This window comes from Apodemus sylvaticus, chromosome 1, assembly GCF_947179515.1.
Source record: "Apodemus sylvaticus chromosome 1, mApoSyl1.1, whole genome shotgun sequence".
In the NCBI taxonomy this organism is placed as follows: domain Eukaryota; kingdom Metazoa; phylum Chordata; class Mammalia; order Rodentia; family Muridae; genus Apodemus; species Apodemus sylvaticus.
Window position 1 is genome coordinate 143,372,221 of NC_067472.1, and position 24,236 is coordinate 143,396,456.

Consider the following 24,236-nt stretch of genomic DNA (forward strand, 5'->3'; position numbering starts at 1 on the left):
CTCTGCCTCTGTCTCCCAAGTGCTAGGATCAAAGCCATGCACTACCAGGCTTTTATGTTAATTGGATTTTTTTTTTTTAAAAGAGTGAAAATTTATTTATGTTATATAATGTATAAGTGGGGTCTAGAACACTGCCTAGCCACAGTATTTATTGATTTGATAATGGAGCTCACTCAGTGAAGGGTACAGTGTGTCAATGCCTCAGTCATCCACCCCACTCCTAATAGGCACAGGTCTGGGAGGAGCCTGTGCTAGCAGTGGTTCTCACAGGTAAGCTTTGCCAGGGAAGAAAATCGTGTTTCTTTGGCCACTTGTCTTTCTGAGAACTACATGCAGGAGGACCTAGAGTGATGGCAGCTGCTGTTCATGGGTGAGCGCGTTTATGTGTGGCAGCTTCACAAGTAAGCATCCTCCTACCATAAGATCTAGCTTACTACTGGAGGGCTTGCTAGAAAAGAAAAGAACATCATCGATCATGGCCATGTTCGAAAGGTCCACGTGCTTTCATTTGCCAATTCGTCTTTATAAGGGGTCAGTCAAGAGACATGCGTCCCCTCTGCCTTTACTGATGCCATTTCTTTTGCCTACCCTTTCCTTTTTTAAAAATTGGGCTTTCTTTATTCATGATTTGTTGATTATTATTTGATAATTGCTTATTGTCTTACTTCATTGCCCCTCCCCCAGTTATTCACGGCAGGGCTTCTCTGTGTAGTTCAGGCCGGCCTTACAGTACAGTATGCCTGCCTCTGCTGGGACTAACGGCACACCACCATCCAGCCACTCTTTGCTTTTATTTTTGAGTGCTGCTGGGTGCTGAGCCCAGGACCTGAGGTGTGGTAGGCGAGGGCCTGCTGCTGAGCTGAGCCTTAGCCTGGCTCCAGTCTTTGCTCTCCATTAGCTGCTGTGGCGTAGCTGAGTGGAAACTGAGGCAGTGTGAGGACACAGATATGTGGGGGAGGGTATAACTAAGTTAATTATCTGTTAGTACTATTGCTGAGTCCGTTGGCTGTGTGAGAGTGAGTGGTATGTTCTTTTATAAAGCAAACTATGTTAAGATTGTGGATGTTGGGTAATATTTTAAATGACATTTGAGTTCTGTTTGCTGTAAATCCTAGTTAGAGTGACCGTTTTCTTTCACTTTCCTACTGCGCTTGCTTTGCCGTCACCTAGATCTCTTGGCTCTTACACTAGCTATGACTACTTGAGAAGGAGCATCAAGTGGTAAGACTGGCATTGATGTGAGGCTGTTCCATGAGATGTCCCTCACTGTGTCATTGGCATTATGTGCACTTTCAGATCTTACTGTTGTCTTCTAACATTGAAGTCTAAATACGTGTAAGCAAGGTGCCACCTAATTTTAATGCTGGTCATAAAACTAGACTATTTTCAACAAATATTGTATGAAAACAAATCCACATTTCAAATCCATGGTATTGTCTGTGCACATAACGCCGGTGCAGCTTGGCACTCTGCAGTAAGGCTCAGGTGGCAGGGTTGCAATTATGGGTCTATTTAGATTCCTTTTGTTTAAATTTTATGTTATTTATTAGCAATTGGCAATTTGAAAAACTAAGGATACATGGCACAATTTTTACTAGACATGCCTTGTAAAGTAGTGTCTGCTACTCTAGCAATCATTAAACAGGGCAAAAGAACAAGAAACCAGGGCAGATTTTAAAGATGCCCTGTTGTTCCAGTGTTACTGGAACACAACCCTGCCCATCCATTGACTGTGTCTAATTTTGCCTGATAACAGCTAAGCTGAATAGCTGTGTCAGAGACCCTGGGGCTCCAAAAGGCAGTCCTTTTATCTGGCTCTTCACCGGAGAAGCTTGGCAGCATTGGGCCTGGGACATCATGTTTTATGGTGCTTTGAGTATGCTTGACACCAAGACTTTGTACCTGAGATACAAAAAGAAGTGAGTTTAAGGAAGGTTTGTGCCAGAATAACATTTCTCAAGATATTTACAAAACTTCCTTAAATCTACTATTTTTATAAATATCACAAATATTAAAAGTATACCCAAAATTTCATCTGCCTTTTAATAGATATCTTCTGGATGTTTTACTAATATTCTTCAAGTATCTGTGCTGTCTTGACATTTCTTGTGCTGATGAATTTGTTTGTATATTTTGGTAGACTTGCTACCTATACTCATGAGAATAAATTGTGAAATTGTGACATTTCTAGATACTTTTTTTTTTAAAGAAACAGCAGCAGTTTTGTGATGGGGTTCATTTTTCCAGCATTGAAATTTCTTCCCTTTTTCTTTTAAATAGGGGAAAACCCGAAACCGATGCTGTGGATAGATCATTCAGTGAGAAACGTTATGATCTGAGCCAGGCCACGCCTCCTCCTCCTCCATTGCCCTCGCAGTACAGCCAACCAGTTCCACCTCTATCCAGCTCTTCTCTCCACATCCATTCCAAGGGCGCCCAGGGTGAAGGTAGGAAGTTAAGTCACTGATATATTACTGTAATAGAGCAATGGTTATGAGGTTAAATTCTTACAGTTTAGAAGCATAGGTGACTTTAACCTGTTTTTTAAAAGGTCCAAAAAATGTTTGGCCTGGTAACAGTGAGAAGTAAAGATTTTGTCAAAAATGTATGTCATGTTGGTGTGGTAGTTCATGTCTTTAATCCTAGTACAGAGCAGTGAATCTGAGTTTGAGACTCCCCACCCTGGTCTGTGTAATAAGTTCCCAGCCATCCAGGACTACATACTAACTCTCACAGAAAAGAAAGAAAATGTGTTGTGTGTTATCTCATATATATATCATATATCATATATATATATATATAATAGGGTTAGGGTCATATATATATATGACTGTCATATTGGATGAGCCGTATAGATAAATGGATTTTTGTCAAGCGCCCCCCCACCTCCCCCATTATTATTTTTTTTTAATGTAGTTTAATTTTATACCAATCTCCACATCTTGAAAGCAGGACCTGTTAATTGGTATGCCTCAGTTTACATATTTAAGGGCCATGGAGATGGCTCAGCAGGTTAAATTGCTTCATTGGGCCTGATATGAATTCCAAACCTGGAACCTGCATGATAGAAGGAAAGACCTGATCCCAGCCAGTTCTCTGCTGACATCATTTACTCTCCAAATATACACACCCTCACACACGCTACGCAAGATGTAATTCTAAAGCCGGGTAGTGGTAGTGCATGCCTTTAATCCCAGCACTTGGGAGGCACAGGTAGACAGCCAGAGCTACACAGAGAGACCCTGTCTCAAAAAAAAAGAAAAAAAAAGATGTAATTTTACGTATTTGAATAGTGCCTTCTAAGATTTGTTATGCTCCATCTTAAAATATAGACATACAAAAGCCATACAGTTTCACACAGAAAATATCTTTTCATGTTTCATTAAAATCTCAATGAATGTAGCTTACTCATTTGAAAAGCTAGATAATACTCTACCTCGTATAATACAATTTATCTCTTCTTGACATTTGTTAGTATCTATTACATGGGAGTCCGATTGGATGGTGGCATTCTGGAAACAAACCAGCTATTGTACACATAGCTCACTCATACTTCAGAGATGCCTATGGCAGTCCATGCCTTTAGTTCTGGCACTTTGGAGACAAAGGCTAGCCTGGGCTAGACAGCAAAATCTTTTCTTTTTTTTTTCTTTTCTTTTTTTTTTTTTTCCCTTTCTGGTTTTTGTTTTTGTTTTGGGTTTTCAAGACAGACTTTCTCTGTGTAACTGTCCTGGAACTGACTCTGTAGACCAGACGGCCTTGAACTCAAGAGATCCACCTGCCTCTGCCTTCCAAGTGCTGGGATTAAAGGCGTGCACCACCACCCCTGACTAGACAGCAAATTCTATGCACAATGACAAGACCTACCCAAGGAAGAAAAACAAATGGTTTAAACAGACTTCTTTTACTGGTTTCCTTCCTTAAGGAAGAAAGATTTGTTTTTCCCTAAGTGATGCTAGCTAAAAGGTTTTGCTGGTATTGATTTGTTTTAATAGATGCCTTTTATCACAGTTAGGAGCTCTCTCTATTCTTAATTTGCTGGAAGCATTCTGTTGAACGTTTTTCTCTTGTGAGCTGGAGAGACGGCTCAGCGTCTTAACAGCACATGGTGCTCTTACAGGGCAGGGCTTGGCTTTGCCTCCCAGCACCACATCAGGCAGCCATTGACTGACTGCAGTACTCCAGATCCAGAGGCTCCAACATCATACATACCTGGCCTACACAGGCACTGGGCACATATGTGGTAAACACTCATACGTATGTTTGCACTCACATATATATAAAATAAAAATATAGCACTTGGGATGCAGAGGCAGGCAGATCTCTGTGAATTTGAGGTCAGCCTCATCTATAGAGCAAGTTTCCCAACAACCAAGGCCACATAGAAAAACCCTGTCTGGGGTGGGGGGGGAAGAGGAGGCGCCTTTAAAAATAGTTAACTTCTCAAATTATCAGGATCATCTGGTTTTTCTACCTTATTACCTTAATGTGGTTACATTATTGGATTCATAGTTTTCCTGATTTTGTTATCAGTATTGTACTACATTTATTAGTATTACATTTATTGTTCTGTAAAACCGAGCATAGCTTTTCTTTTTCTTTATCTTTTCTTCTTCTTTTTTATTTTTTTATTTTATTTTTTTGGTTTTTTTTGGTTTTTTGGATTTGATTTTTTCGAGACAGGGTTTCTCTATATAGCCCTGGATGTCCTGGAACTCACTCTGTAGACCAAGCTGGCCTTGAACTCAGAAATCCGCCTGCCTCTGCCTCCACAGGCATGAGCCACCAACGCCCGGCTTCTTTATCTAACGAAATGGGAAAAACTGACATTTTCCCACCAGTGTTCTTTTTTTGTAATTTTATAGAGATTGGGTGGATGTGTTCTTGCTGCTCCCGCAGAGTTCAGCCAGCAGAATGTAGCCATTCCTGCTGCATTTCACATAGCCGTGGACACCGAGTTGTCCCATTCCTCAGCTTTGCCTGTTTCCTGGTTGTGATATGATCTTTAATGATTAGTTTATTTTTAGGTCATATTTCCCTGATGGTTATGTCAGTGTCTCACTGTATAGTGCTTGGTGGTCTACAGAGAGGCAGGTATTCTTCACCTCTGCATAGAATATTAATACTGATGGCCACTTAGACAGTTTTAAGGTGTCTTCTACCATTTTTTAAAAAAGGGCTGCCGTGCCCTTTTTAAAAAAAATGTTTTGGTTAAGAATGAGTTTTCAATACTGATGGGTTTCATATAATCAAATTTGTCATTCCATTTCTAATTTTCAATAGGTAGTGGGACAGAGTTACTCGAGACGTCTGTCTCAGGAGGCCGGTGCTTTCATAGCCTCTTGCTGACTTGGAGGCAACCTGCTACACTCCAGCTTGTCACCATCCATCACACAGGACTTTCCCTCTGGACATGTTAATGCCAGTAAAGAAACCCAGGGGTTCTTGAAATGGTTTTTTAGGGAGCTTTTTTAAATGTGTGTATATTTGTTTTTCAGGCAATTCAGTGTCGTTGGATTTTCAGAACTCATATATGTCCAAACCAGACCCACCCCCGTCTCAGAGTAAACCAGCAACTTTCAGACCTCCAGCCCGAGAAGACCCTCCTCAGACTTTCTATTCCCAGAAAAGTTTCCCAGACAAAGCTCCAGTTAACGGATCTGAGCAGACTCAGAAAACCATCCCTCCAGCATACAATCGGTTCACACCAAAGCCCTACACAAGCTCTGCCCGGCCATTTGAACGCAAATTCGAAAGTCCAAAGTTCAACCATAATCTTCTGCCAAGTGAAACTGTACATAAACCCGAACTGTCTCCAAAACCCCCCACTTCTCCAAAGACTCTCATGAAAGCTCAGAGTTCAGCACAGCCTCCTGAGTTTGACAGTGGCGTTGAAACTTTCTCTGTTCACACAGATAAGCCTAAATATCAAATAAATAATATCAGCACCATGCCTAAGGCTGTTCCTGTGAGGTAAGATATTTATGTTTTTGTTTAAAGTGTTGCTTTACATAATTTTTTTTTTTAAATTGGAAGGCAGAGTGGTGAGCCCCCAGTCCCCTGGGTGCTGGAATTACAGATTTGTACCTATAGTTTGAAGTAGTTTATATGATAAGACTTATGATAAATTAAATTATACCTATAAACTAAAGTGTTCTTATAGTGGATACCATTTTGTAGAACATCCTCCAAAAGATGTTAATCAGATTATAAAGCTAATGAGTGCAGAGCGTCAAGTATTATCATTCTCCCTAGATTACCAGTTGTAGCTCAGGGTAAGGAACAGAAGCCAGTTTGCCCAGCCAGCATCACATAGCTAGAGGGTGTTAAGCCTGTGGTCATCTAATCTCAGCCCATGTCTTTAGTAAACTGACTTGAAATATGATGAACAGATACATGTATTCCTTGTTTGCTATCTAGTCAGCTAGGGTACAGGAAAGAATAGAAGTATAGTGACCTCAAAATGGCTATTGAAGACAGTAAGACAGACAGATGGGTGACTCGACCACAGCCCCACTCAGGCAGTTGTTTCTGTCTCTGTCTGCTTGTTACTTGGTGATTGAAGAGCCATCTGACCAGATACTCAGTTCAGCCCTTTTAGACAGTTTCAGGCCATCCATGAAGGAGAAGTACTCACAGGTAGAAAAAGAACTAGGAAGACCACCTGAAGTCCGCTTCTCAAGATGGTTATGACAGTCTGCCTTCCTTTGGTCAGTCAGTAGCAGGGTTCTTGCTATGCGGGGCTGCATGGTGTTACCACATGAAGTGATGGGCTCTGCTCCTTTCCATTAGCTTCAGGAGTCTAGCCCTGGCCCTGCAGTCATGCTGGCGGAGCTGTCTTCCCTTCATATACTTCAAGTTGTTAGGCTATATTTTCTGTCGCATTAAAATTGTAGCTTAAAACTTTACTTCGCCAAGTCTTGATAGTCTAGCTCCCAAGTTTGAAATGTTCATTGATAGCTTCATCCCCTGCTTTTGTCTTTGAGGTATACCATGGCAGACCTTCTTACCTTGGAACCTTGGAGGCTTTAAACCTTTGGCAGCCTGGGCAGTGGGGTTCAGGAAGTACTAAGGAAGGGCAGTGTGTGTACTTACACTGAAGTTTCAGAGGCTACCAGAATCTTTAGTACCAGTTCTTTTCTGTTACACTGTTTCCTGTGTTACCAACTGAACTCCAGTAACTCTGATTTAGAGCACCTATTCCATAGATGTTCACTAAGACTCAAGGTAGCTTTGAGAACAAAGAATCGTGTTTGATACATTGAAATAACACTGGTAATTATAGTAGCCCCATTTCAGAAAGGCAGTTTTGTTTTTTCCAGAAAGTGCATCCTCTTAGTCCTCTGAGTAAGTCTGCTCACTACAGACCTACCTTGTTTAAGAACTTCAAAATTGTTGGGAGAAATAAGGTAAAGACTTACTGTAGCAGTGCTACAGGGAATAAATAAGGTAAAGACTTACTGTAGCAGTGCTACAGGGAATAAATAAGGTAAAGACTTACTGTAGCAGTGCTACAGGGAATAAATAAGGTAAAGACTTACTGTAGCAGTGCTACAGGGAATAAATAAGGTAAAGACTTACTGTAGCAGTGCTACAGGGAATAAATAAGGTAAAGACTTACTGTAGCAGTGCTACAGGGAATAAATAAGGTAAAGACTTACTGTAGCAGTGCTACAGGGAATAAATAAGGTAAAGACTTACTGTAGCAGCGCTACAGGGAATAAATAAGGTAAAGACTTACTGTAGCAGCGCTACAGGGAATAAATAAGGTAAAGACTTACTGTAGCAGTGCTACAGGGAATAAATAAGGTAAAGGCTTACTGTAGCAGCGCTACAGGGAATAAATAAGGTAAAGACTTACTGTAGCAGTGCTACAGGGAATAAATAAGGTAAAGACTTACTGTAGCAGCGCTACAGGGAATAAATAAGGTAAAGACTTACTGTAGCAGCGCTACAGGGAATAAATAAGGTAAAGACTTACTGTAGCAGCGCTACAGGGAATAAATAAGGTAAAGACTTACTGTAGCAGTGCTACAGGGAAGCTGGTGCATGTTGTTCACTTTCACTTGCCATTTTTTGACCTCTCAGTCCTTCAGCTGTAGAAGAAGATGAAGATGAGGACGGTCATACTGTGGTAGCTACAGCTCGTGGAATTTTTAATAGCAATGGTGGTGTGTTGAGTTCCATAGAAACCGGTGTTAGTATAATTATCCCACAAGGAGCCATTCCTGAAGGAATTGAGCAAGAAATCTATTTCAAAGTCTGCAGAGACAATAGCATCCTCCCACCTTTAGATAAAGAGAAAGGTAAGTATGCTTACTGTCTGTTTCACTGTACTAACTCCAGTGCCGCCCTGGGTGGACCTGTTTGTGGCGGCCAGCCACAGGGATAAGCTGAAGGCCTACTCGGACGCTTTAGGCTAAGCACAGCATTTTCTTTGTACAGCTGAGGGCCTCGAATGAGCCGTCTGCAGAGAGGTCATGTCACTGGCATGTGATGATTGGGGCGCAGTGGAGGCACAGTGCTTCACTTTCAGGCTGAGAAAGAAACAGTGTTGGATGGCAGGCCATTGGCAGAGCTCTCACATGACTGCCAGGCTGTTTGCCTGACCTAATCAGATTTGTGTTGGTATCATCCACTCAAGAAGGCTTTGCTTTTCCTGTCAACTCTTACTTCTGGAGACAACACTACTGAACACTCAGCACAGTGAGTGGCATGTCCTTGGAAAGCGAAGAGCATATTTCTGAACAGTTGAAGGAAACTGAGAATGTTGTTATTTTCATAACCTTCCTAGATCCATCAGCACACTGATGAACTGAGGTGTGATTACCTTAGCAGTTCGTGATTTCACTAAACATGGTGTTGTAACCCACTTTCTAGAGGCGCTCTGCCTTAAAAGCAATAGGACTAGTACTGTTGGCGCTGCTTGAATGCTTGAACACATGTATAGCAAACACGTAAAAATGAAAAGCATGGGCTAGCAGGTGGCTCAGTGGGCAAAGGTGCCCACTGCCAACCTTAGAGAATTTGATCCTCAGGACCCATATAGTCAAAGGAGAGAACGGATTTCCCACAGGTTACATTCTGACCCTCGCTAGCACATTATGTCATGTGTACACACATATACACACACACCTAATAAGATTCCCCTCCCCATCCAGGGAATATACATAGCATTTGCAAAAAAAAGTACATTTGAATCTGTTGTGCTACAGACTTACATGGTGGAATTGAATTTAACAGCCCCTGGTTATATGGGGTTTTATAGTACTAGAAATGTAAAATAGGACATCAGAGATGGAGTGTATCGGTTATATGTTGAAATATTGTTCAAGCCACATTGTTAGATAAAATATTAAAATAAGTGTCACATTTCTTTTTACTCTAATAGACTAAAACCTTACGAATTACAATTGTAGCATCTACTGTATTGTTCTTAGCACTGCTATGGAGAACTGCTGTCATTTGCCTTTAAGAAGCATGTACCGGGAGGGACTGTATCTTGTGGAAAGACTTCATCTCTGTTGGTCCTTTCTCTCTTTGACTCCAGGTGAGACTCTGCTGAGTCCCCTAGTGATGTGTGGGCCCCATGGCCTCAAGTTCCTGAAGCCTGTGGAGCTGCGCTTGCCACACTGTGCGTCCATGACTCCTGACGGTTGGTCTTTTGCTCTAAAATCATCCGACTCCTCGTCGGGTATGCTGTCTTCACTCTGTCTCTGGGGCTTTGGGAACTGTCATTGATTAATGCCTAAGCTCTTGGTGTGCTTCCCATGCTGTGTGTGAACAGATCTTTCCTCTGTCCCTGTGGCCTTGTAAGCATTACTAGTATTTTAAATGTGTGGTTCATATGCTATAAATGCATATGGAACCATGGAGACTTTTCTACTTTTCAATAATTGGCAATTTGGCTAAAGATTGGTTATTCTTGGGGCTTAAAAATTTTTTATATAATCTATCAGATTTTTTTCAAGGTGCAAAGTATTTATACTAACCTTGGAGAAAGTTTCCATAGTGATGGTGCCTGGCCAGGGGGTTGGGTTTTTTTCCAGCCTGAACCTCTAAGTAACTCCTGTTATGCACTGTTTTTAGTGACCTTTGCTCATTGGCTCGTGATTTCAAAGCTTGCATTGCATTTCCATATTTCTCGATTGAGTATCTTTAGAAGTCAGTCTTTACTACCAATGTTGTTCACCCTAACAGGATCCATAGAAGAACAAAAATGTTTTGCCCCTAAATTTGTATAAATCAGTGAGTTATTAGTAAGTTTCAGTTTGGTCCAGTATGAAGTAAAGGTTATAATACAAAAGTTTGCAATAAGGTCATATCTAAATATTCCTTTGGAAGAAAGCCTTGTAGGCTAATTTTAAGTAGTACAGGAAAAGTTAAGCAGTGTTGAAAATGGGCACTGAGAGGCCGGAGACTGCTGCAGTTTTTGAGGCTTGCTTTATCTAAATTTGCTGCTGCAAGTGCTTGTGCTGCAAATGGCCTTACAGGATGCGCGGACGAGCTGACACTTGTCACTTGCAGCGATTGTGGACTACTGTTCACTTGTGCTGAGACCACACACTTTGTGTGAGCACTGAAGTGTGTTCACCAGAAAATAGATATACCTTTATTTGTTAGCAACATTGCTACTGCTAACCTACCTGTTCAGTAGGTGTAGTGTTGGTAAGTACTGATTTAATCACAGCAAACACTAGTATGTTGAAAAGAAACTTATAATGATGAGGGGGATACCTTTGATTTCTAGAGTTGTTTCAGTTATTTTGTCAGTGAGTCCTTATTAAAGCATTTGATTCATTATCAAGTGTGATACGTATCTTACAGTATATAGAGTACACAGCTGGTACAGTTGGTAGTCATCCCTTAGTTAGAGGGGCTGCCTGGTAGATCACAAGAGGGCGAGGAGCTCTCTGCTCTCAGTTGTACGGGTGCCATTTGTGGCAGCAGCTTCTTCACATGGCCTCACGGGCACAGCACTCCTGGCTAGGACTAGTGGAAGGGGAGGAACAGCAGCTTTGAGTCTCTACTCCCGTGACTCCCACGAAGACGCTGTCCCATAGTTCATAGTTTAAACCCACTGCCAGGTCTCTGTGCAGGGTATAAATCTGAAAATACTGAGGGTTTCTTTAAAACTCAAACACCAAGATCTACATAGCCAGTGGCTGTTTAAATTTCACACAAATGATTTTATTGCACAGCCAGAATTGGGGATTGCTCTGGGTGCTGTTTTGCTGGTTTGGCTTGGTAAGGGGGAGGAGTCTTCAGGAAGTAGGTGTTCCAGAGTTCAGCAGGCTATCCTTTGTGTGCAGTAACTGAGTGTGAGCAGTGTGTTCTTATATTCCACAAGTGGGTTACCATACAGTCCTATCCAAAAGGAAGATGTGAATAGTTGTGTCCACTGAGGAGACTCCAGTTTCTCAGCCGTGTGAATGTCCGAGTCTTTAGAACCTTTATTCCTATAGGGAAAGGCCAACGAATTGGATAGCAAAAGAGATCTAAAACAGCTTTCTCTGGTCATAGCCAGCAAGCCTACTTAAAGCACTTATTTTGGATACATGTATAATATTTGAAGAAATAGAAGAAAATTCTAATATGTGTGTTTATATTTGTTCCATAATAGCAAAACATCGTGAGTAGCAGTCTAGACAACCATAAGTGACGACAAAATCCTTTTTTCTCTTAGGTGACCCTAAAACCTGGCAAAACAAGTGTCTTCCCGGAGATCCGAATTACCTTGTTGGAGCCAACTGTGTTTCTGTCCTGATTGACCACTTTTAATTCTGAGCGTGTAGGACCTGGACTAAACAATGTGAACATGGATTGAACTTACTAAATCTAAATGGAACCACTCTAATGAGTATTATATTTTCTTAGAATTTATACTGCACTTGGTAGTATTGAGCATTGGTTGGAACTGATGAAGGCTAGTGAGCATGCCCTGAACACCGTCAGAAACCATGCTTCACGCTATGTGTTACTGAGTGAAGAACTGTCAGGCATTGGCTAGAGTTCAAAGATATTTTGCTTTGTAATGATTTTTGTACTTTTTTATGGTCACTGCTTAACTTCACATACTGATTTCCGTTAAAAATACCAGCCAGTAAATGGGGGTGCATTTGAGTTCTGTTCTTTCCAAAGTACACTCAAACTTTATTATGGCCTTGGCCTAGCATACACATTTTATTTTATTATGCATGAGGTAATGTGCACACATTTTTTTACAAATGCACCTGGAATATATAACCAGTGTAGTGGATTTAACAGAAATGTACAGCAGGGGGATTTATAACTTGGGGAGGGAGGGTCAAATGAAGACAATTACTTATTGTATATGAAAACACATTCTCTTAGGGAAGGACACCAAAGCATGTGAGCCTGGTTCCATGGCCTCTGGATCTATAAATTAACATATCACCACAGACATCTAACCAGCAGGAATGCCTTACCCTCATGGTTTTAATTCTTAGATCATTTCGCTGTGTATTACTAAGTTTTTATGAGTTTTGTGCATATCTAGATACTGTATCATGGAAAAGACTGAGTAAATTGTGGACTTGATGGTTTCAGAAATGTGTAAATCACCCAGAAGAAAATAATGGTGTGACTTAAAATATTTTTTTTTTGACAAGGGGGAGTGATGGTCTTCTGTTCTTTGGGCTCTGCATCTGAGATGTTTAATGTTTTCAGGACGCATGTACATAATGCGTGCATACCACTTTTGTTCTTGGTTTGTAAATTAACTTTTATAAACTTTACCTTTTTATACATAAACAGAACCAAGTTTCTAAGGCTACCTTTGTATTCTCTCCTGTACCTCTTGAGCCTTGAACTTTGACCTCTGCAGCAATAAAGCAGCATTTCTACACATACAAGGTCATTTTTTAAGAAAAAGAATGCACAGAGTTGTTACATTTTTAAGTGCTGCATTTAAAAGATACAGTTACTCTAGTTTGATTAAATTCTTGCAAAGTATCCCTTCTGTAAAATTTGTGATACAATACTGTGCCCTAAAGTGTATTTTTTTACTAATAGACAGTTTATTATGGCACATCAGCACGATTTCTGTTTAGATAATACACACTACATTCTGTTAATAATCATTAGGTGTGAAAGGATTTCTTTTGTGGTTATTAAAAATCTCAAATTTCTAAATCTGCAAGAATAAAACTTTTTAAAATACAGTATTAGTTTGTTTTATTTGCTCTCTGTTTCCCATTTCAAGCAACTTTATAATCCTGTTTTAAATGTGTGTGTGTGTGTGGTTATGTGTATGTGTAGGCCAGAGTTTGACTTCAGCTGTCTTCTTCTGTCAGTGTTCATTTTATTTTTGAGACAGGATCTTGCTTTGAACCCAGAACTTTCAGAATGCTAGCCAGGCTGGCCAGCAAGATTCAGGGGTCTGTTGGATCTTCCGCCCTGGAGATCATGCTCCGTCTACATACTCTGTCTGTCTGCAGGCCGTCTAGACTCAGTCCGCATGCTTGCACACTAAGTGTCTTTCCAGTCCCCGTCATTCTATTCAGAGCCTTTGCACTAGTCACCCAGGTCACCTGCCATCCTAGTCTATATTAGACATGTTGAGTCCTGTGTCCCATAACTGTATGCTGTGCATTGGGCATGCTAATCAGAAGCTAGTAGGCAGACTCTAGGCTGCTGTGTTCTCTACACCGTGTCTGTTCTTTAGGACCAGTCTGTGCATTCCTCTCTCCGAAACAGTCTATAGCATGGGCCCTTTGTTATACTACTGCCTTTGAGAAGAGATGGTTTTTAATGACTACAGATTTCCACTGTGCTAATCTTATTCATGCACTACATCACTGACATCCAAGTCATTTCTGTACAGTTTTTTGGTACATAGTTGTGAATGATAGCCCAGCCACCTTAGTGGGTTTTGTTTCTTACTGAAGATACAATTTATTCACATTACCCTTTTTTAGGTGTGTAGTTCTCCAGTTTTTGAGAAATACACTCTTCCTGCCTAGGAAGCTATTTACCTGTGAGAACTAAAACTGACTTGTTAAAGCATCACCACAGTTAATTCATAGGATGAGTTCCTCATCCCCATACCTTATAGCTTTGCACACTGTACTCCCTTTCCACTGCTATGGCTTTGCCTTTTTGAGGGTATCATAAATGGACTCATACACCATATGTGGTCTGGAGCCTGCCTCCTTTCACATCAGATGATGCAGTTGAGACTCGTACGATGTTTCAGCTGTTGGTAGCATTCGTTACAATAGTTGTTCCAGAGTGTGGCCCTATTAGAGTTTATAGTTTATTCTCCTTGAGGAACTTTGGAGTTGTTTCCACATTTGAGAGATTATCAGTAAAGCAGCTGTAAACATTTACTTAGAAATTTTTATAGGAATATAACTGTAGTTTCACTTGACTACATACCTAACAAAGTGATCACTGGCCTATACATTATCTTTTTAACAAAAGTAACAAAAAATTGTACTGACTTGCTCCACAGCACCTGTGTCTCTTTTCATTGGAGTTTCTGGTTTGTGAGTTCCAGTTGCTCCGTTCTGTCTGGAGGGGCTGTTTATCTCTGCATTTCTGCTCGGCTGTCACGGGGGTTTGATAGACATCTGTCTAGTGACACATGATAGCTCATCTTTTGGTAAATATTGAAATCTTTTCTATTTCTAAATTAAGTCATTGGGGGCTGAGGAGATGGCTCAGTCATTGAAGTACCTATTGCACAAACATGAGAATGTGTTAGGAACGCCCACACCCACATCAACGGCTTGGGTGTGGCAGTGAGCACCTGTAATCCTGGCACTGGGGAGGCTGAGATAGGATTCCTGGTGCTTGCTGGCCAGCCAACCTAGCAGAATTGGTGAGTTCCAGATTCATTGGGAGATGCTGTCTCAAAGAATAAAGTGGGGAGCAGTGGAGGAAGACCTCCGACATCAAATGTCTGAATGTGTGTCTTCCTGCACACATTCACAGGAACTATTCCACATACGCAAAAGGGTTTGGAGAGTCATTCTGTTGCCTGGTGTATTATTATACACTTAAGGGTGTCTTTCACAGAGGGAATCACTTGATCAGTCTGGTTGGTCCTTTCAAAGGCTCTTTGGCACCATGCCTAAGAATGCTTTGCATAACCCGTGGTACAAAGATTTTTGCATCTAAACTTTACTTCCTTCTTTTTTGACTCTGTTCATGTTGCATTCCTGAGTTGGTTTTATATGTAGCATGAGCTGTGAGTGTTGAGACTTACTCTGTTCTGTGTTTGCATGTCTGTATTGCAAATACGTAAGTAAGACTTGACCTAGACATTGGACTGCCATAAATAAGCCATTGGAACTTAACTCAGCAAGTCTGTTATTTGTGCCTATCTGCCCTTTTTTACAGGCTGTAAGCACCAGGCAACACTTATGTATCTTTTGCACCTCAAAGTTGACAGCAATAAGGCCATTTCTGTTTCTTAAAACCACCTTTGCATAGTACTGAGCATGTTGGGTGAAATAACTCATGTACTCTCCTGCTGGAAACCTAACATTTCCCTTTTCTTACACCATTAGTACTGGTGGAAAATTTACTTAATGTCTAGTCTTGAGTCAGTTCTTCCTCATTTTGACCTTTTGGCAAATACATTCATGATATAGTTAGTACACACACGGTGGTACCCAGGTAACAGACAGACTTTGACACACCAGATATTTTAACTCTGGTCAGGAATGCAGTAGCCAGTAAAAGGGATGTGTGCAAATTCAGCCAGAGCTGGCAAGCAGGAAGGTAAAGTGGGTTTAGCTTGCCTTGATGCATGGTTTGAAATCACTAGATAGGAACGTAGAGGGGTGTTTTCTGTATAGTTTTCAGCACTGTAGGGCTGTGCATAGGGACATCCTAAACGAAGTCAGAAGCTCTGAGGGTGTTCGGCTGAGAGGAAGGTTGCAGAGCCTTACTGCCATCTCGAATTTGATCACAGTGAAATCTCATTTAACTTTCTCATTTTTGCTCCTCGATATGCTTTCCTTTAAAGCTACTTGTGTCAAAGGAATCAATACTTGTGTCAAAGGGATACAGTTAATATTTTTACAGTCACAGAGATAGATAAAACTTTTAGCCACAGATATTCAGGTTACATCAGGAGCTTGTTTCCTCCAAGTTATCCACGGTCACTCAGGTCAGGGGAGGTTGGTACAACAACCCAGTACCACATAAAACTGGGTGTGTCTTACACACTTATAATCTTATCACTCAAGAGTTTCAAGCCAGCCTAGGTTTCATGAAGATCAAGAGAATAAATAAAGAACTCGTTAATTCTTAAGGAAAAATCATCATGTGACCAATATGCTTACAGTGGTCAGGAGCCGGATATTCCATCGGCAGTAAGCATGCGCAGAGCCCGGTTTAAAATGGGATCCTGGGATTGGGTGTAATAATTACTTCCCCTGTGCCACGGTATCTAGCAAAAGCAATGGAAAGAAGAGAGGAGGCGTGTGTGGAACTAATAGTTTGTAGGTACAATCTGTCACGGCAGCAGGAACATGAGGCAGCTGGTCACGTTATACCCGCAGAAGACAGGCAACGGAATGAGTGCTCCTGCTCTCCTGTTTCCTTTCTCCTGTTGTTCAGTCCAGGACCCAGATCTGCACAGCTGCTGTCCACATTTAGAATGGTCTTCCCATCTCAGTTAACAGAAGCCCCCATCTGCCCAGAGGTGGTCACTCCACCCCTCACAGATATGCCTGGAATCTTGCCTCTTCGGTGACTTTAGTTCTTGTCAAATTGCAGGTAAATATTAACACACATATTGGGGCTTCTATGAGCAAGTTAAGGTCAGAAGGCTTCCCAGAATTGGGTGTCTGTAAGGATGTTTGTTAAAGACAGAGAAAGCTTTATATAAGAGTTGAAGTTGCCTCTCATTACTTTTCCTGTTGCTGTGATATGACACCATGGTCAAGGAAACATTTAGGAGAGTTTATTTGGGGCTTTCAGTGTCAGGGTGAGTCTGTGACTTTCATGGCAGCAGGCAGGTGGACACAGCTGAGAGCGCATGAGAGGGACAGAGGATAGAATGCTCATGCCATATGTCTTTTGAAACCTCAGAGTTTACTTATAGTGACACATCTCCCCCCAACCTGGTCACACATGTTATCCTTAAAACAATTCTTAAATCCTTAAAACGATCTAACTAGAGACCACAAAGTATCCAGTATATGAGTCTAAGGGTACCATTCCCATTCAAACCTTACACAGGGATTATTGACCCTTCCAAAAGCCACAAGTCGCCAAATGAAAAGCCCAGTTCTAGGTGCAGGTACCTCCTCTTCAAGTGCTGACCAAGGCTGTCCCAAGACTACTTCCATTGCTCTTCTACCTGCTAGAACTCGATGGCAAGACCCTGTTACAGAAGACACACTTGAGTATAGGATTTGGTGAGATTATATTGTACTGGCCGGGGGGGTTTCCTCCTGGCTACTTTTCATGGTATCAGGCAGTTGTCATGTAGGCTGCTGAGGTTGGGGGGTTCATCACAAAATTATACAGCTACAATCCTGTGATCTATGACCACCAGAGTAGCAAGATGTGCCCTTCAGTACAGTAATGGCACAGATATTAGGGGGTGAGCAAAATGCTTTCTGTTTGGATTTAAGGCCCACTCCATAGAGGAATTGTACCTAGTCCTGTAAATCTAACCAGGAGCCCATGTCTGGGGAGCTCACAGGCTCCAGGAGGGAACCCACTACTCTTACTTTGCTGAAAGGACAGAGTATTGAACCACTGTCTCAATTAGTGTCCTACACCCATATACTAGTACAGCTCTCAGTTCATCAAAGACGTGTGAGTAGTGAACAGTGGTTAGCGAAACAACTGGCTAACATACAAAGAGTATCTGTGCAGTGTTCAGACACAAATGGGATATCTGCATCTTACATTCCCACATCCAAGGCCCAGGAACCATCGATCATGGAAGAGGTGGTAGAAAATTGTAAGAGCCAGTGATCATGGGGGAATGGAGCATAATGGTGTCTTCTGGACATGACAGGATGACTGCGATCGTGAATACAAGCAGTCGTAATAATTTGCACAAGACTGGGAAAATCACCTCTGTAGCATAGAGGGGAGCGGGAATTACAGGACACACATACACATGCACACACACAAACACATGCACACACACACACACACACAGAACCTCTGTTGACGAGTGGTGACTTCTGAGAAAGAGTTAGCTGTCTTTTAAGTGTGTGGCTCCTGGAATTTCCACATGCCACTGGCTGAGCCAGCATGGATAAGTAAGTATATGGGCGATAGAAATTAGACTCAATGGGCAATTCAAAAGGGAACAGGTTGAGGAAGTAGATGGCACTGGATTTGTGAGCAATTAGGGGGAGGCTTGGTATTGATCAAAATACACCAAATGCTTACATGAACTCAAAAAATTAGCCAAAATATATCATCTAACAACAACCTAAGTATGAGGGATGTCAGATGTGGGCAGGGGGTCAGATAGAAAACTTGAGACCTGAGGTGACCTGGACTGGGACCCACCAGAATGGAACAACTCAGAATGGAATACAACAACAGGTTAAGGGGACATTTAAATAAGGCAAGAGAATTTAAACCAGAATTGCATTTCTTAGCAGTTACTTTTAACTATAGGTATATGTAGCACACCGATCACAAGGGTTCATCGGTTCTTGATAGGTCCATCCAGCAGAGTCCAGGGAACCTGCTGTCCCTGGGGACAGGGCTTTGTTGTTTGTTTCAGAGCATTTGAGTGAGCAGAGTTGAGTGTCCCTCCTAAGGGTTTGTTACTTGCCTCCCAATGTCTACAACAGTACATTAACCGCAAAATTTCACAGATAGGTCCCCTGGGAAGACCATTTTGTATCTCAGGGTCAGAAGACCCAGGATGTGGACCATGCCTCAAGAAAGCAGAGGGTAGGTCTGTGTCCACTGTCTTGACGGCCTTCTGGGTGTGTGTGGAGGAGCCATGACAAGAACTAGGTTATGGCTCAGCGTGTCTTAGTGCCCACTTCTTGATCAGGGTTGTCAAGGGGGGTATCTTTGTTTTGTAACATTTCCACCTGGGTTGTAAGAGTAACAGAACATTTTGCAAGAGTAGACACAAAATGTCTCTGTCCAGATTTCCTAAGTGCTACCCTTCTGCTGTAGGTACACACACTGGAGGGAGGTAGAGTGACAGGTGAGAATACCCCAGTAAAATATCACACAGTGGTTGGCTTAGACAGCAAGCATTCCTGGCAGATGCAGAGGTCTGACTAAACGGGAGACCTGGAGGTTGGCAATCTAGATAAGCCTGACAGCCTGGTCACCTTCTGAGGAGGATTTCCTTCCTGAGTCAAAGGTGACCACTTTTTTTGTTTTGTTTTGTTTTGTTTTGTTTTTTAGATTTGGTTTTTTCGAGACAGGGTTTCTCTCTGTAGCCCTGGCTGTCCTGCTGGAACTCACTCTGTAGACCAGGCTGGCCTCGAACTCAGAAATCCGCCTGCCTCTGCCTCCCAGAGTGCTGGGATTATAGGCGTGTGCCACCACAGCCCGGGCGACCACTTTCTTAATGTTTCTTTTCATTTCTTATGTGTGGACTATGCCCTCACCAGTACACTAGTAGAGCAAGGTTACTCACACCTCTGAATCATGGCCCCTGGCTTCTGATGTCCTTTAACTCTACTTAGAAGCCTGGTATGTAAATACAGGTGTGTTAGTTAGTTTCTCCTTGGCTGTGACCTAATGCCGGACAAGAAGCAACAAGAAAGAAAGGGTTGATTGGCTTGCAGTTTTAGGGGATACTGTCCATCATGGAGGGGACGTCATGGTGGCAGGGACATGCAACTTGTCATGTTTTGGAGTCAGGAGGCAGAGGGATGAATGTTACTGTCCTAGTTTTGTGTCTGTTGCTACTGTAGAGATGGTCTACATTACTGTTCTGTTATTACTGTATAGAGGCACCATAACTGAGGCTACTTACGGAAGAAAGCATTTAATTAGGGGCTTCTAGTTTCAGAGGGTGAGTTCATGGTGAGATGTGGGGTAGCAGGCAGGTATGGCTCTGGAGCAGTAGCCGAGAATTTACATCTATTTTGAAAGAGGCAGAGAGAGCTCCAATTGCAATGGTGTGGTTTCCAAAGGTGACACACCTCCTCCAGCAAGGCCACAGCCTCTAATCCTATCAAATGCCTAAACCTGTGAGAGTCATGCACACTACAAAGACCATGACCGAGACCATGAACAGCTCAGGGAAGAAATTTATATTTGGCTTACAGTTTATAGTCCATCCAAGGAAGCCAAAGCAGGAACTTGAAACAGAAATGGAAGCGGAGACCTTGGAAGATCACTCTTTATTGGCTTGCTCCTCATGGCTTTCTCATTGTGAATGTGTGTGTGTGTGTGTGTGTGTGTGTGTATTCTAGGGCCAACTTCCTAGGGGCAGTATGGCCCACAGCCCACATCAATCATTTATATATATATATATATATATATATATATATATATATATATATATATATATATATATATATATATATAAAAGGCATCCTGACAGGCCAGTCTGAGGGAGGCAGTCCTTCATGGGAGAGGCTGTCATCTCAGGAGACTCTTTTGCTAAAGTGACAAAACACAAGTGTTTCACTGCCACTCAGCTGCCTCTCTCATTTTTATTCAGCCTGGAACTCTAGCCTATGGAACAATGGCACCAACATTTGGGGAGAGTCTTCTTACCTCAGTTTACCTAGCCTAGGTGATCCCTTAGTCACATGTCTAGACATTTTTCCCCCTTGTGGAGATTCTAGAACCCACCTGTCTCGGTGTTGTGTTTCTGGGAAGAGACATCATGATCTTGGAAACTCTTCTAAAGGACAGCACTTGATGGGGGCTGTCTTACAGGTTCATAGGGTTAGTCTACTGTCATCACAGCAGGGGACATGACCTCTGAGAGTTGTAAATGCAGACCTGAAGGAAGAGAGAGACTCTGGGCTTGGCATGGGCTTCTGAAACCTCAAAGCCCACCCCCATGACACACTTCCTCCAACTAGACTGCGCCTCCTAATAATCCTTTTGAACAGTGCTGCCCCCTGGTGAGCCTGGGAGCCACTGGGGGCCATTCTCATTCAGGAACCACCTTGGTTAGGGCTTCAACACAATTTCTGAGGAACAGCCATTCAGCTCATAACACAATGCTTTCTGAAGAATTTGAATATAAATTTCAGGTAACATGAGGTTTTCCCAGTAACACTCATGATCTACAACAATAGCACACTTAGGCTCAGAAATATTGGGGGAAATTGGCTTTGTTTATTTTATTGGCATCTTATTTTTGGCTGTATGGAGTTCTGTTCCAGTCTTTATTGTTTTCCTTTTGTTTATATTGGGCTTAGCTTGCTTACTTTTATAGTTTTGGAAGTGGACTATCTCATTGATCTGAACTCTTCTGTTTTTTAATAGACATTTTAAACTGGTAACATCTTCCAAAAGAGTGCTTTGGCTGCGATTGTTCTTAAGTTGTTACTTTTTTTATTTTCAAAATACATTTCTCAGTTTTCCTTTTTGATTTCTTAACCCAGCCAGAATTGATACATTTTCCAAAAGCTTTGGGGATTCTCCAAATCTCTTCCTATTGATTTTAATTCTTTTCTGACAAGAAAATATACTTCTTTGTGTGACTTAGTGTAGTGGCAAATTTGTTAACCCACCATGTGCTCCCTCACTCCCCCCCATAAGAGTGCATGCGCATGCGTATACACACACACACACACACACACACGCACACACACACACACACACCAGTTAATTTTGTGCCTTGGCTAGCTCAAAGGCTGGGCACTTCTAATCCCTTCCAATTCCCTCCGGGATTCGGGATTCGGGGTTAACATCCTTAAAATCTATATTTCACCTCTTCTACCTCAGATTCAGTTGGGGACATGGCCACTAGAGCCACTTCCCCGAATTCTTACATGGCTGGACTGTCCTCCGCCCCTCATAACGAGTCTGCTTCTTCCTCCCCTCTCTCTCCCAAGCCCAGGTGGCATAAAGTCCCTGTCTGTGTGTCTTGCCCAGGCATTGGCTGCTGGCATCTTTATCCACCAATCAAAGGCAACTGGGGTAGGGTCCCCCAGTGTGTCCTACATGCAGACACTCCTGTGAGCAGTTTTGGGGACCAAAATTAACCTTATAACCCAAGCAGCATTAGACCAAATCCACTTCAACTTAGATTCTCTTAAGTTTCTCCTCTCTTCTTTCTCCTCTCTTCTCTTTTCCCTTCTTGTTACAAGGTTTCACTTTATAGCACATGTTGACCCCAGACTCATTGTATGTTCTATGTTGACACCAAACTCTCCCCCCCCCCACCTCAACCTGAGTGCTGGGGTCACCACCACACCAAACTTCTGTCACCCTAACGTTGTTTGTTTGCTTTTGTTTTGATGGGACCCTGTCTCAGACTTTGTCTGTTGCTGAGGATGGATGCCCTTGAACTCCTGACTCTTCTGCTGCCGCCTCCCGAGGGCCAGGATTACAGGTGTGCAGCACCGAGCTGTTAGTTACCAACTTTACTTACATGAGGCCTTTTACAGGGTCTAAACATTAGGGCTACCTGGGAGGAGGAGAGGGGAGGAGGAGGACGAGGAGGAAGGAGGAGGAGGAAGGGAGAGGAGGAGGGAAGAGGAAGGAGGGAGGAAGGGAGGAAAGAGGAAGATAGGGAGGAAGAGGTGGGAGAGGAAAGAAAGGGAAGGGAGGGGAGGGGAAGGGAGGGGGGAAAAAGGGGAGGGAAAGGGAAGGGAAAAAAAGAAAGAAGGAAAGGAAAAGAAGGAAGGAGGGAGGGAGGGAGGGAAGGAGGGAGGGAGGGAAGGAAGGAAGGAAGGAAGGAAGGAAGGAAGGAAGGAAGGAAGGAAGGAAGGAAGGAAGGAAGGAAGGAAGGAAGGAAGGAAGGGCCTTTCTGCTTGGCTGGTCTCCTGTATAGGAGGCAGCCATGGCACCCAGCCGGAATGGCACGATCCTGAAAGCCCCACTTGGCAGCAGCGAGTGGACACTTGGCTCAACCAGCCAGCAGGCAAGGTCCACAGATACAAGGCCAAGCAGGCGAAAGCATTCCGCATTGCTTCTCCTCTCCGCGACCGGCCCCATCAGGCCGACCATGAGGTGCCCTACAGTTAGATATCACACAAAGGTCCAGGCCGGCAGGGGCTTCAGCCTGGAGGAACTCGGGGTGTCCGGGCCGGCAGAGGCTTCAGCCTGGAGGAACTCGGGGTGGCTGGGATCCACAAGAAAATGGCTCGCACCATTGGCATCTCTGTGGACCCAAGGAGGTGAAACAAATCCACTGAGTCACTACAGGTCAGCGTGCAGCGCCTGAAGGAGTTCCGCTCCAAGTTCCTACTGTTCCCAGGAAGCCTTCTGCTCCAAAGAAGAGAGACAGTTCTGCCGAAGAACTTAAATGGGCCACCCAGCTAACAGGACAGTGATGCCCACCCGGAATGTGTACAAAAAGGAAAAGGCCAGCGTTGTCACAGAAGAACTTTAAGGCTGTTGCCAGTCTCCGCATGGCCCGAGCCAAAGCCGGGCTCTTTGGCATCCAAGCAAAAAGGGCGAGGGAAGCCGTGGAGAGAGATGTTGAAAAGAAAAAGTAACGTGCGGCTGGGAATTGCAATAAATTTTCCATAAAGGAAAAAAGGAAGGAAAGGAAAGGAAAGGAAAGGAAAGGAAAGGAAAGGAAAGGAAAGGAAAGGAAAGGAAAGGAAAGAAAAGGGAAAGGAAAAAGGAGAAACTTCTGCGTGGGTTAGAGAAATGGCTCAGCAGTTAAGAGCGCTGGCTGCTCCTCCGGAGGACCCGGGTTCTATTCCCAGCACCCACGAGGCGGCTCGCAGCTGCCTGTAACTCCGGCTCCAGGGAGCCGACACCCTCACACAGGTGTACATGCCGACAAAACATAATGCACATGAAATAAATCCCCCCTCAAAAGAAACCTCTGGTACCCTGGAGGAGAATGGATCTGTGTGGGCGAGCTGGAGAGATGTGGAGGAGTCGGATGGTTGGTAAGCCCCGTGTTTTGTCTAGTTCTTCTCAGCCATAGACGGAGCCCTACAGAGTGACCACTGCTGTTCTCACGCCGGTTTCCTCCTCCCGAGGTCAGTATCTGCTTTACATATTCAGTGGTCCATTGTTGGGAACACAAATCCTGCTATAATGGCCGTTATGGTATTAGCATGTGCTGTTCATGGGTTTTTTTTCCCTTCGTCTATTTGGACTACTATGAGGGC

At 43.0% G+C, this 24,236-nt stretch overlaps 1 protein-coding gene, 1 long non-coding RNA gene and 1 pseudogene across 7 annotated transcripts in view; all 3 read left to right on the top strand.

Moving 5' to 3' along the window:
- Tjp1 (tight junction protein 1) overlaps positions 1-13,184 on the top strand; it is a 76,413-nt gene extending 63,229 nt beyond the window's left edge. For 2 of the 5 annotated variants that reach the window (XM_052161305.1, XM_052161326.1), the window contains 5 exons: positions 2,281-2,447; positions 5,499-5,973; positions 8,089-8,306; positions 9,551-9,694; positions 11,687-13,184. In XM_052161305.1, coding sequence (XP_052017265.1) covers positions 2,281-2,447; positions 5,499-5,973; positions 8,089-8,306; positions 9,551-9,694; positions 11,687-11,781 — 1,099 coding nt within the window. In that variant the 3' untranslated portion in view covers positions 11,782-13,184. The remainder of the gene's footprint in view (positions 1-2,280; positions 2,448-5,498; positions 5,974-8,088; positions 8,307-9,550; positions 9,695-11,686) is intronic. The other 3 variants (XM_052161319.1, XM_052161336.1, XM_052161310.1) reach the window with 2 other exon arrangements.
- Positions 5,980-8,079, top strand: LOC127667943 (uncharacterized). Of its 2 annotated transcripts, none has more exons than XR_007973960.1 (3): positions 5,980-7,689; positions 7,770-7,809; positions 7,850-8,079. It is a non-coding gene; the product is annotated as an uncharacterized LOC127667943 (long non-coding RNA). The 2 variants fall into 2 exon arrangements; XR_007973961.1 differs by having other exon boundaries at positions 5,980-7,649; positions 7,730-7,809.
- Positions 13,185-22,948: 9,764 nt separating the features above from the next.
- On the top strand, positions 22,949-23,606 carry LOC127681837 (60S ribosomal protein L13-like; annotated as a pseudogene).
- Positions 23,607-24,236: the final 630 nt, after the last annotated feature.